Source organism: Panulirus ornatus, chromosome 61 (genome assembly GCF_036320965.1).
Source record: "Panulirus ornatus isolate Po-2019 chromosome 61, ASM3632096v1, whole genome shotgun sequence".
NCBI lineage: Eukaryota > Metazoa > Arthropoda > Malacostraca > Decapoda > Palinuridae > Panulirus > Panulirus ornatus.
The window spans coordinates 4,154,862-4,169,156 of record NC_092284.1 but is presented as its reverse complement, the minus strand read 5'-3'; the positions used below and the strand labels follow the sequence as shown (position 1 = coordinate 4,169,156).

Sequence of the window (14,295 nt, the reverse complement as noted above, 5' to 3'; positions counted from 1 at the left end):
CACATTGAAAGTTTATCTACAAAGCAGCTAAAGATGTACCATAGATTACAGTATTAAACCTTTTGCTCTTTCCAATGAATAAATGGGTAAATGTGCATTCGTTTAGACGGACCCTATTAGTATGGGAACTTTTTCCATGCACTTTATTATGCCTGATGTCCTGTAGCTTCCTGCTTCAGGAAACCCCTTCTCTGGGGCTCATGCAGAGTTTGAAAAGCCTTCCATGTCCACAGGTTTGGGGTCATAGGTCAAGGGGGTGTGGGATGTGGTGATGATGTGTGTATGTCTTTGTGGAGTGACAAGTTCAAATTCATCTTGTCCAGAAGCAGACAAGAAGGTATAGGGCCTAATACATGCATGTCTTAGGAGTGTAGTTTGGAATGGGTGTATTGGTGTGGTTTGGTGCTCATCAGGCCATTTCACTATGCATCTGTTTGGTCAGTGTTGTATTTCTTAGGGGCTGGGAGGTTCTGCCATCACAAAATGATAAACAAGTTGTGGACAGTAAGTGTGCTAAGTCAAAGTGAAACTCCAATGGGACATCAAAGATCTGCATGGGACCAGCAATTGGGTATCATCCCTTTGGAAAATACATTGTAGTCATTAATGTTTATCTTTAGAAGCTTCCTGAAGCTGCCAGGAACTTGTATGGGGTAACTGCCTTCTGCAGTGCTTCGAAAGCCAGCCACGTCCACTGTGTGAGGCCACAGGTTAAGGAGTGTGGTGATGGTACATTCCATATAGTCATGTAAACTCACAATGGTCTTGCCTATACTCTATTGTCCTAAAAAACAGCATCAATATGGGTATCACCTTAGAGATATATGGTCAAATAGCGACAAAATTCAAGATCATAATGGTAAAATCACTCACTTTCGAAGTTTTAGCACTTATTATCAATGAAACTTGGGTGAAATGGACATATTAACTATACAGCTTGCTGTCAGGTCAACTATTTGACAAACTGCGGCACCAATGTCTACTCACAAACCATTTACGTTATTCTGATTTGATGTAAGAATCGAGTACCACAAACATCAGTAAAGTCAACATTAGTATCATCACCACTACTGGCAGGCTGTCCAGAGGTTAATTTCCATAAAGTCCCACAGGTAACCATGTCTATACTGTTGATGATTATAATGATCATTTGCAACAAATGCCGTTAAATATGACAAAGCTGACAGGTTTGGAGGAATACCATATGGGATGACATTATTGGATGGTAGCACCAATAGTGATGTTATACTGTTGAAAACTTGTGTTAAAAGTCAATTCCCAATCAACAACAACATATACATTATATCAATCCAGTATTAATATCATTCAGTAACATTTTATCTTAGCATTAATGTCATTAAAGTTCCAATTTATTATGGCCTAAAAGGGCCAGAATTGATGTTGCTGTAGCAACAAAGTCATCCAAACCCATAAGGCCAAAATAAATGCTTAAAGAATATTGGTCCAACCTAAAAATAAACAATCGAACTTGTAACACAAAAAAGTTGTAAAAGGATACATAAAAAGGATAAACACATCATTGTATACTGAATGCAAAAAACACTTGGTGATTGCGTGACTTATGAGGTAAGCCAAGTGTGATCACATGCCCATGGTCTGGCTGGAATAATAATCAGAGATGGTTACCAGAAAGTGTCCTGGTGCATTATTGCAGGCAAGCACAAAAGAGAAGCCCATTCTTAAGGAGAATTATTAAGCCCTTAAAGAAGGCCAGATGGTGCTTGTTTGGCCTCATATTAAGAGAGTTGGACTCATATTATGTGCTCATGAGGTGTTCCTTGCTACAGATAAGAAAATCAACATGAGGATGTATGATATCTAATGCATGCTTACAACCCATCTGAAAGAATTTCACTAGACAGACATATTGGAAATATTAATCGTATGCAACATACACTGTGACAATATCCTATTGGCTCAAGGAGGAACACATAACTTAAAAGAATGGTTACTTATTCTACCTCTATGACATCTGATGTAATTTGCACATATTCAAATGATGAGAAAAAGAGTAATTGCTTATGGTAAAACAAAATTACTAAAATCTGAGCTCACCTTTCTGAGTCTTTCAGTTTGTGTTAATGGCACTTTGTGGGTAAAGCGTTATGCTACCACAACTAATTCTCAGCTTGGAAGAAAATAAGAGCATTACATCCAAACTGGAACTTTGCACATTTTCAAGGCTACTAGAAAAAAACTGGCTGTATACTATCGTACAAACTTCAAGTGGAATGACATCTTCCACTGTGACAAAAGTCTAGCGTGAGGCTTACAGGGCAGTTACAAGTTTCTGTCAATGAAGGATATAAAATAAGGTATAAGAAAACATAAATTATATATTTTTTTTTACACATCTGTTCATTCTGTAGGGTACATTTGGTCAAAAAGGAATTTGGAGGCTTACCTTCTTGCCAAAACAGCACCAACTAAGGCCATACCTGCCATTATGATACAGCAACAAAAATGCCACTGTCATTTTTATACAACTCCTTACAACATTAACATCCACACTAATGAAGCTCTGGACCACATTTATCATTATATGTAACATGAATATTTAAAATGAGAACAGGAATCAAATACAAGCAGAGCTCAAAGCTTTGTCCGGTATGTTAAATATCAACTAATAATTGTAAAGAGCCTGTATGGGCCTTAGCGAGCACTATATATTTCTCAAGGGCTCAGTATATTTTCCGTGTTATGAAAGGTTACCACAGGATACATGCTACACCTACAAACATTCATGGCAGCTTTAGTCCTGCATTCTATTTATCCTTACTTGCAAAATTTATTCTTCAGCTTCATAACATAAACCTCTAACTAGGAAAACACTCATCTCATTCACTGAAAATGTTTATTCAATGGTCAGCACAAAAATCTCAGAACATTTTTTCACAGAGTTCTTCATACAACACCGATACCACGTTCTAAACACTTAAAACATCAAGGAAAACTGGCTTCCTTATTGTCATAAAAATCTATAAAACAGCACTTTTTGTCTTAGTTTAATTCTACAAACACATTTTGTACAGCTTTGACAACTTTATTCATAACCAATAATTGAGGTTAAAACAAAAACAACCATCGACTCGGTTTGGGATAAAGGAAGACCAATATGATGAGGGCACAGGCATCAACAACCACTTCACTAACAAGCACAAAGTAAATAACAGGTTGTATTCTGTTATCGGTGTTACTGGACTTCTCCAACTTGTGATGAAAATGTGAGTAAAAAGTCATTTCGGCGAGAATGTATCACTGGAGTACAATCTCACTGACGAATTTCTCACTGAAATGGAGTTTGTCCATTTCGTGCTACTGATTGTAATGCAGTCTTGAAGCTGCAGGAATCTCTGGAGAAGGAATCCTGGGGTTATATAATAATAATAATAATGATAATAATAATAATAATAATCTTTCTTTTAAACTATTCGCCATTTCCCGCGTTAGCGAGGTAGCGTTAAGAACAGAGGACTGGGCCTTTTTTGGAATATCCTCACCTTGGCCCCCGCTGTTCCTTCTTTTGGAAAAAAAAAAAAAAAATAATAATAATAATAATGATAATAATAATAATAGTAATAATAATACTAACAATAGTAATAATAATAATAATAATAATAATAATAATAATAATAATAATAATAATAAAAATAATATCTGGCAAATCACTGGATATATTCCACAACTCAAAATGGTGAAAGACAACATTACAAGTACTATCACTATTCTTGCTTTTCAAAATTTGCTGAATGCACATCAGCAACTAAGATAATAATGAATCATGACCATTGTCTACAATTCATCCTGTGCATGTAAGAATGTGTTAAAAACATCTGTAGTTCTCACTGGATACATTTCACACTCAGTAAAAAACTATACACTCAGGCACATTGAATGGATGCATTTCAGCACAGCAAAGATGAGGCAACAGTGAACCACAAAGGGGGGGTAGCTTTGGTATGGGTTGCTGTATGGTAAGGGTCGCTGTATGTATCCACAATTGTTTTGTAATGCAACTGGTCAAAGCATAAAGCTCTGTACTTTCTATTCTATCATAACACCCACACACACACACCCACACACATACACAACATCTCTCTGTCTTTTCACCTTAACAGAGTATCTAACAATTGTTCACTAAAATCCTGTGGCTTCCATTGTCAACACGAGACAAGAAAGTTAGCCTTCATTCATCTTTGGTACAGAAAATAAAATATCAAGAAATTGGGAAACATGACTACATCTGAATTATATACAATGTATACTTTAATAAAAATATTGATCTTCAATTTTCAGTATGAATAAAAACACAAACTATAACATTCTATTTACGCTAACATATTCTTTCTAATTCGTAGATTTCTTGTAGTAACTACTTATAAATATCTTACTCAGATTCACATATATCTCTGTTATTATGTACATATAAGTATCCAAAGGTTTGGAAAAATACTGATATTCAATAGGTAGTTATGAGACTTTTGACACATACATCACATGGCAGTCATCCTATCTACTTATGGCACAGTAACCCCAGCAAAACAGAGAAATCAAGCTCTCCAGTGATTAAATGCCTGGCTAAGCTATTGGAGTTTCTGGGATACTAATACTGGGACTATATCTTGGAGTTGATTCAACATGTGGCGACAATATATTAAATGTGTGTAAAAAAAAAAATTACTATATCCCTTGGAATCCCATGTAATCCCCTTAGTTATCTACACTCGGTGATCTATCCTGGATGCAGCAAAAAATTTGTATATTGTAAATAATAGGTTTCAGGCTGTATTCAGAATACAAATTCAAAGAACATATCCATGATGCAACCAACTTACGAATGACATCATTGCACCATGAATTCACCAGTCTTTCCAATTGTGCCTTCTGAGCACAGCCTTTGTTCCTGAGGTATGAATGGCTTGCTCAGCAAATTCAAGCTTCACTTCCACTGCTAAAGGATGAATTGCAATTTGCTTCATGTGTTCACAGGAACCAGAGAAGCCAATTATGTGTGACCTACCAACTTTTCATGTTTTACAAAAATAAAAGAATGAGGGGTCAATGGTACAAAACGTTCCACTGTGGAAGACTCACTCAACCATTACACAACTTGATATGTACTAGTTACACCCTCACAGTGGCTCAAAAAGCATTCCTTAAAACATTCATAAGCACGAACAGATTCGTGCCTGTCATAATTTCTCCACACTGGGACTGTGGGAGTCACTATCTTTGTGCCTTAGCCCTTCATCTTTAGTTGGAGATTTCTTTCTAAATGAGAATGACTTGAATATTAAAGACCTAGTAGATTCGGGTTTCTTCTTCGAGTTCTTTGGAGAATCATAAAAAACAAGAGGTAATTTATCAGTTGGTCTGAACCCTTTGGTTTGGTTGAGCATTGAATGAGGTTGACTATGTTTAGAGGCTCCATCCAGCTGTGGTCTTTTGGCCTCCACTAAAAGGTCATCTTCAGAGCTACCTGGAGTGTTTTCAGGAGTCTGAGACCCGGTACCAAACTTCCGAGAGCGACCATTTTTTCGGGGAAGCACATCTAGAGAGAGGCTGAAACCTTTATGCCTGAGAACTGAGTTTGAAGACAACGCACACTTTTCAGATAGTGTTGGTGATGGATGAGCATCTGATAACACACACAGTTTTTTCTTTGGTTCTAGAAGCTCAAAGGAGGTAGAAGTTTTGATTTCAGCAGCAGATAGAATTTCTGAAGAGGACCCTTTACATTTCTCCTTCGTCACCTCTTTCTCATTGTCACTCAATATATTTTCCTCACTTTGTGGCTTCTGGGTATTTATGCCAAAACTAATTCTAGGCCTACTTATATGAAACGTTCTGTGGGGCCGTTCTTTTGCAGGCTCTGACTTGCTTCTAGTTCGTTTGAGTACCCCTTGCAGCCCCCCTTGTTTATGCCTTGTGCTCACCTTCCCAAAAGGAGTTGAACCATTAGCACTTTTATCCCTATCACCTGAGGAAAGACGTTCAGAGAAAATCTTAAGGCGAGAAAAGAGAGAAGATTCTTTTTCATATTTCTCGGGGAGTGATTCATTATCTTCTTGTTCAATTTTGGCTTCTACATGAGGGAGAAGCCGATCTTCAAGGGCTCTAGGAGAGATGGTTCTCTCACAACTTGATCTCCCACCTAGACTACTACGGCGCTCAGAACTATTCCTTCTTGAAGGTGACTTGTGTACATCAGTAGCAATCTTAAATCTAGAGGTCCTTTCACTCACATCGACTTCCGTCTCAGTCATGTCAACATCATCTAACTCAACATCTCCACAATCAACAGTAACGGCACGATAAAATGATGCTCGAGATGACGCTCTACTTCCTAAGCTATGAGAACTGTCTGTCTTTGTCACAATTCGTCTGACATTGTCTTGAGATGACTGGCTGTTGGGCCTCTCTGGTTGGTTCTCTTCTTCTGCTGCTTGAGCAGCTTCCAGCTCCTCTGAAGCTTTTTTCGAGGCCTCATTGAGTCGACGATAATGATCCAGGGCATACTTTACTGGCTGGATGATCAGCTCCTAAAAAAAGAAAAAAGTATGTGGATGTTACTTTAATTAGTTTAACACAATTATTGTTTCTAAAAAGGCAATCAAGCTCTTTTCAAGAAAAAAATTCTACGAGACATCCTATTACCTCCTGTTTACAAATTTTCCCCCCCCCCAATTTTTTTCTATGAAAACAGTCTAAACATTGAGGGAGGTCCTCATCAAAGCTCTGGTAAGGAAATATCATGTGTGGATGATATGTGATACCTAGCATGGTCAGAAATCTGTTCTGTTGAGAAGGGTCGACTTTTCAGGATTATGGTTGTATTTGTATTTGTTCAGGTAAAGAGGCTAATGGTGAGTTTCTATGAGGATACAGTCACCATTCTGTTTTGAGTGGGTCAATTTTCTAATTGTGTCAAGTAATGTTGCATGTTTATTGTGGTTTGGGTAATGTCAGGGCTTTACAATATGATTGTGAGGTCATCTGCATATCAGAGGACTTTTACACAGTGTTCTGTTGGAGGTGTTGGGAGGTCATGTAAGATGAGACTGAAGAGGGTAGGAGAGAGGTTTTCCTTGGGGAACTGCACGGCAGAGCTTGAGGAATTTCGAGACATCATTTGTGAGTGACCAGCTTAGCAGCCAGTTCTAAAGTTTTCTGAATATGTTTTTGTCATCATTGTGGGAAGGAGACAAAATCAACAATCTTTTACATAGGATAGTTGGGAGAACGTATCAAATGCTCTGTTGATATCTTATACCTCTAATACTGTCCAGAGGAGGTGAAGCCATCTAGGATGTGTTGTGTGACCTATGTGCGCAGTAATGTTATAGTGTGATTGAGTACAAAGGCCATGCAATGTAAGTAAGAGATGGATATTTTGGTTGAACTGATAGATAGGTAGACAGATAAACATCACTTAAATGGAAATGAGAAGCTTCTTTGCATTATCTGAGAAAAACATTAAAGGCATATGGCAACTACAGGTTAGAATACAGAGAAATAGTATGGAGACTGAAGGAAATTATATGTATGATGAAGACTTATAATAATAAGAAAATGCCAAAGATTATGTTCTACTGCATGGGTATACAAATATATGATTTACTATTTTCTATGGAAATAAGTAAGCTCTGTGGTAATGTGATTTAAATGAAGTGTCTGTCAGTACCACAAAACCTACAGTGAGAGGAGATGGAGGTAGTATAGAAGTAGATGATTATGTAGATACAACAAACTGCCAAATCCTTCAAGATACCTCTAAACATAACAGAAAGATTTCTTACATCTAACTCTGGAAGAACTTTTCCGAGTGCTTCAAACAGTGGCAAAAGGACAAAGCCAATAAAGGAGCACTGAGAAGATGGCTTTGTCACTTTTTCTCGGTCCATGAAGGGTGATACTGGTAATCCCTCTAATTTCTCCAGATCACTCTGGTTGAAGAATTCCTGTAAGGATTATTCAAATATTAGATTTCATAATAAAAAGACTGAAGGTATGTATATTATCAAGAATGCTTTAGAAATCTGCCATACCCACAGGTGCATTTCCAGCTAAGATGGTGACAGTATAGTAAGAAAGATACAACACATGTACCACTTGAAAAGGAAGCCTGAAGCCCAAACTCTTTCCCTATTGCTAACCATCACTTTCCTGATTCTTCATATTCATGCAATGATGAGTTGTTTACATTTTGCTACATTCACAGACTGAAAAGAGAGGCTTGGGTGGGAGGAAGGTCGCTCAAAGAGGGTTGGGCGGGGAAGATGGTCTCTAAGGGATAATTAAACAATGAAACACAAAAAAAGAAAAAAAAAGGTGGTTGCTACCTCCCTAGGATGGGAAATGGTGAACAAGAAAACTGAAAAATAAAACATATGGTTATTCTTGAGAATGTATATATACACCAGAAATGGGGAAAGAGACAGCCCATACTCCAAATCCAAGGAAAACAGGCTAATTAAAAGGTATTGTAAACATATAAGGCTCTGGAACTTACACAAACAGCCATAGAAGGCAATGGTAGTCTATGAAATTAAAGCTAAAAGAAAATAGATAAGGGTCTATTAGGAAAATATGCTGCATATACCTTGAAAGAATTTCTCTCTGGTACATTCTATCAATTTTAGGACACAGAAAGACTAAAAAGATGTGTCACGCTCCACATTTCCTGAATACAATGATTAAGTTTCACAAAAGATACAAATTCAACTTAAAGTGACTTAACTACAAGGCATGGGCATACCCATACCCCTAACTTTATCTTGGAAACCCCACATAATCAATGTAAAAAAGAATCTGCTTCTGCAAAACTATGGATATTCTATATGTGTAGGTGCAATAATTATTATTTTTCATGTAGGCAGCTACTTCTTATCTCTCGGTGTGAAGTACTGGTCAACATCTGGGCTGGCTCTTCTTCCACCTCTATCAGCCATAAAAAATAAAACCTTCCATTTGAAAAGTTACCCAAGTATCACTTCTCTCAAACCATCCCTTTCTCTAAGCTCTGATGTTGCTGCCCTATCCCTGTTCTACAGGTGTTATTTTGGCCATTGTACTCATGAGCTGTCTGCACGTGTCCCTGCTACCAAAGCCTGGATCTATGGCATGCGCCTAGCTGCTGCTTCCGACATTTTCTGTGTGGAGACCAACAACACAAAGATTAACTGTTATGATACTATCTACTTTCTTCAAACAGCAAAGCAGTGTAATTTTTTCCTTCTGTTTGTCTCTTCTATACCCTTTTCACTTTTAAGACTAAAATCTACAAATATCTGGGGAGTTCTAATAATAAACTTTTTCTTTCTAACATACTTCCTTCCCTCAATAATATCATAAGCATTTTGATGAAGAGGAGATAAATACCTTATTTGTAACAGTTATATGAGTTGAGCATAATAACTCTATATCTAGTCAAGCAACAGGGATTACAGATAAACAATGAAAACAGTTACATGATAAATCAACATCAGAACTGACCTCCAGAGAATTTGCTGACATAATGCACTTCATGTTTATATGAAAATAAACACACATAAATGGCCATGAGTTCAACAAATTTCTTCTCTAGATTGATGTTTTAGCCCTTAAGGGAAGAGACGAGTCTTAGCAGGCTTAAAATGATAAGTACATATCAAAGCTCCCAGATATCCATAGAGAAGCAAGACAGACTTACTTTCATAACCTGAGAGGTGCAACCTACAGGGACTTAGGTTTTACTGCCTTGTAATGAATCAAGAGCGACAAATCCAGTTCCCAAGCAAACAGCTGCTGATAGCCAACCCACAGACATCAGATGACAAAATCTACACTTGCTAACAACATACCTGCATCAGGCATTCAAGCCATGGCTCTGCTATGTCCAGTGGTCTTGCCTCGTTACTAATGTCTGCCACTTTTATCAAGACCATAGACAGCTGAAATCAAGAGAGAAATAATCTATTACAAGGGAGACAAATTTATTAAATAAAAACAGGGACAACTAGATAGTGGATGTGAGCAAATAAGATCATTCTTCATCAGCTCTTGGTGATATTTTTCCATGCAGGAAATGGTGAACAAGTATGAAGAAAATATCAACAGCTAATTAGTGGCATTTGATCATATGCACTTGCATTAATTCTAATGCTGCTTTTACGTTTGCCAAATCATCTACAGTCTATAGCAGTGATTCCTAATCAGATAAGAAATAAATGTACCTTTTTGTCTTAAGGCCTAAAATCAGTAAAAAGCCCCACATAAGATTTCGTACAGTCATAACCAAGAAACTCCTCCTGCAATACATACAAGATTGATATGAGCTCTGTTCTCAAAGTCGAACTCTGGTATGACCTCACGGAAGTCGGAGAGAATCTCATTGTGACGAGCCATGTCAGTTGCTAAGATGCACCGGATCATTCCTTCCCTTATTTTCCTGTAGTCTTCAGGTGAAACATTCCTGAAATATATGATAAGTACTGAAGTTAGACTTTCAATTGAAATACTTAACACTGAGTAGGTGAAGGGTAAAACATTTAAGTTACGCCCTCCTATATAAAATAAATAAATTCAAACCAATATGGTACATGAATTCTTCCCTGTATATTCTAAGCACTGATTATCATTATTTTCCTGTATGTAAAATTTGACAGAAAATTCAAAATGTTTACGAATGATTAGTGCACGCTGGTCTCATGATCATATCAGGAAATAGTTTTCAGCACAATTCAAGGGATTGAAACACAATACACCACAAAATCATTGATATCTATGTCACATAACTTCAAACTGTTGTGTCTTCAACTTAATTTCTTCATGTGTACTAAAAATTTCAGGAATGATATAGCCTAGTAATCAAGTTCATGTGTGGGTAATGAAGGTCTGTGCTTATCCCATGGAAAAATTAATGCATTCTTTACAAAATAAAGATATCTTTATGCACAGCTTCCGTTTTCCTTCTGATAACATGCCACCTTTGGTTACACCAACATTGCTGGCCAAATCAGTGGTCTAATATAGATTCTGACACATCAGCACTGCAACTTCAGTTACTTCATCTATTTCTGCTTCTCTTTATCACTGCTGTGTAGTAAATGCTATACCTAACCTGGCCTAGTAGCAAACGTCTTCACATAAATAAGCTGTATGAAAAGAATACCTCCATCACCCTAAAATACCATAACCAGAATTTCTATCTAAGCTATCATCATTACTCTGATCCATATCAAGGGCTAGATCAGGTACATATAGCCTCATAGCTCACTCACATACATCTATAACCTATGCCCTTTGCATCAAGGTGAAACCTGGACTTCTGCACTCGAAAAAAAAGCATCTTACTTGATCACTTTAAACACAAAGGTAATTTGTTGTGCAAGAACACCATCACAGTTCATACCATATGCCACCTTCAAATACAAAATGCTTCTTTATAATTCAAGTGAAAAATCAAAAGGAAAGAATATTCTGTGAGAAAATTTCATGGCAGAGGAAAATGCATGAAATATAAGTTGTATGTGGCATTTACCTGAATATATTGCACTCTTTTCTCTCTAAAACAGTAAAGGCAACAGAGCAATGATGATTCTCCAGGGGTGAAATGTCATTATACCTCAGTGCCAACTCAGTCCTGGCATTGATCTGCAAACAGAGAAAAACAGTGAAGCTACAGAAGGTAAGGCATTATTGGGTTATAAGGAAAACTGTCACACCCCCTGTGGACAGAGGTATCATAAGAAGAGGTATTGTAAGGTTGTGTAAGACAGAAAGCTTCCTGGCAAGAAGTTACCATTGGAGAAGTAGACTGAGTCATCATTAGTTATAATAGAATGAGAAAAACAGAAGCCAGAGGAAGCAGGTGTACTATTAATTTTGCTGTGGAGGAAAGTACGACTGAGGCACGGAAATTAGCTGTACTGTTGGGTCTTGGTTAATGGTAATATCATTAGGTTACAGGAGTGAGAATGAGGCACAGGCAACAAAGGCATCTCAATGTTGAATCCGAAAGTCTCATGGGAAAAGCAGCAGAAGTTTTGTCTAGCAAAAGGAGGGAGTAATGCTGTAAGGTAATGATAAGTGACAGTATTGCTATGCAAATGGATTGAGTTTTTTCCTGCAGGAGAGAGATATACCACAATGCCATGAGAAATTTGTCTAGTGCTTGGTAAAAAGTACTGATAGGCCATGGAAAGGAGTACTGTTTGTGTGAGGAAGAAATACTTTCAGTTTATCAAAAGAAAAAAATATAGTCAGAAAGCAGGAAGACGTATTTTCAATTTACAAAAAATATGTAGATTGAAACTCAACAGATTTTTGACAGAAGAGGTAATGTTATATTGCAGAAAGAAGAACTATCAACAGGTCATGGGATACAAAACTACCACAGGCTGGGTGGGAAAAAAGTTCTTTCATGTCATAAAGAACAGAATCAGCTCAAGGGAGCAAACAATCTACTGTAGCCAATTTCCATAGACTCATAAACAATGCAAGTAAAAAAATGTAATTAATATTACAATATCTAAGATTCTTAGGTGGCATTCTGTATATAATCACAAATTTATGTGAAAATATGTCAACAGGCACAATGATATGATGACAGCAAAAACATTTCAAAACAAGCATATATATATAACCTAAGAAAAAAAATGGGATTAAATTCTGAAGACAAAACGATTCCAAAATTAACGAAGTACATAGATGCTAGCAGGCCTTGTCACTATAGTTACTTTTGGTCCTGAAATTTGCAGGAGTCACTACATCTTAATTATCATAAAGGACAGGTTCAAAGATGGGTACAAATGTAAAAACTCATCAAAATGCTATGGTCACTAAGTTCCAAAGGCAGAAAACTATTTAAAAGAGGTATAACAACATATATCATCGAAGGCTCCTCCCCCACTGTTGTCATACTTGCCTGGTAAATATTGTTGAAGCCCGGGTGGTCCAAATCATGACAGATACAGGAGGTCAACAGAATCAAGACATCCAAATCACCTAGGCGTCGCTGCAGGTCACACTTACAAATCATGCCGTACATCTAGGGCAACAGATTGATATCAGATGTAACCTTTCAGGTATGACAATTACTCTGGATGAAATAATATCAGCTGAAAAAGCAAGTCTTCAATGGATATAATGCCCCTTAGATAAAGCACTCATTTCTGACATAAGAGTAACAGCCTTTCATTTACCATTAGGAGAGAAAAAGAAGCTTATTTACAGGTACATAAACCTCCCTTTAGTCTTCCCAGTAGTCAAACAAAAGTTCTACTCAGTATGCAATAAGCATCTTATAGCTATGTCTATATTATTAAGTTTTCCTGATATCTTTCCAAGCATCACATCTCATCACTTGCTGAATCCAACAAAGTGCTCAACCTGATGGAAGGAAGCATCAGTCTCCCTACTCTTTCACAGCTTCATTGCTACTGTACGTGTGAAATCCATCTGTTTCATTCATCTACAAACTAAAGTAGGTTAAAGAGCTCTGTCATAAATGTTTCCTATACTTTTCTAGCCTTTCTAACCAAATTACATGTCTTATTAAAAGAGAAATCTTTTTACTTCACACTTTAAACCATTTACTTTGTTCACATGTATGCTATATTTTTCATTTTCATTAGCTGTATATCTCAGATAATATTCTTTTTTGTAAAGTATATTTTGGCAGCATCATCATACATGGAAAGAAATCACTGATAGTAAACAATAAATGACAATCAAAGCAGAGAATACTGTCAAACAAAACTACCTCTTAAATGTTAAAAGATGACCAGATCTCACCATCTGTGTGACACAAAAAGCATGTTGGAAGTTGTGGAAGGGGACTTGATTATAGCAATGGTAGACTCTGCACATGAAGTCTCGTAGGACCTCTGTCTCTATACCGAACTTGGCCATCAGGCCCAAGTCATTATACCTGAGGATAAAATCATCCCTCAAACACTAAACTTTCAAAATGTGCAAGTTACAAGAACTATTCCATTCTAATGATGATAAGAGTTAGAATACCTAAGGTGAGGTAATTACATAGATAACAGAATCATGCATCAACTTACCATCAAAGAAAATAAATAGAGAAAAGATCGATAGAAATGAAAATGTACGTACAATCAAAAATAATATCATGGGGGATGAATATGGCAAATTGAAAAAAAAATAGAAAGGTGGAGGACAGTCATGATGCTGGGGTACAATTTGGAAAGGCAGAGAGTGAGTCATAAGAGAAGGAGAGAATGGGGGCACTGGAACAATCACAGGAAATGTCAACATGTACAGAGG

General features: G+C 37.0%; 1 protein-coding gene across 3 annotated transcripts in view; it reads right to left on the bottom strand.

Annotated features, from left to right (window-relative positions):
• Window positions 1-2,858: 2,858 nt before the first annotated feature.
• Pde9 (phosphodiesterase 9) overlaps window positions 2,859-14,295 on the bottom strand; it is a 230,387-nt gene continuing 218,950 nt past the window's right edge. For all 3 annotated transcript variants that reach the window (XM_071696727.1, XM_071696728.1, XM_071696726.1), the window contains 7 exons: window positions 13,798-13,933; window positions 12,929-13,051; window positions 11,543-11,655; window positions 10,324-10,474; window positions 9,864-9,953; window positions 7,821-7,982; window positions 2,859-6,563 (listed from right to left, as the gene is read on the bottom strand). In XM_071696727.1, coding sequence (XP_071552828.1) covers window positions 5,214-6,563; window positions 7,821-7,982; window positions 9,864-9,953; window positions 10,324-10,474; window positions 11,543-11,655; window positions 12,929-13,051; window positions 13,798-13,933 — 2,125 coding nt within the window. In that variant the 3' untranslated portion in view covers window positions 2,859-5,213. The remainder of the gene's footprint in view (window positions 6,564-7,820; window positions 7,983-9,863; window positions 9,954-10,323; window positions 10,475-11,542; window positions 11,656-12,928; window positions 13,052-13,797; window positions 13,934-14,295) is intronic.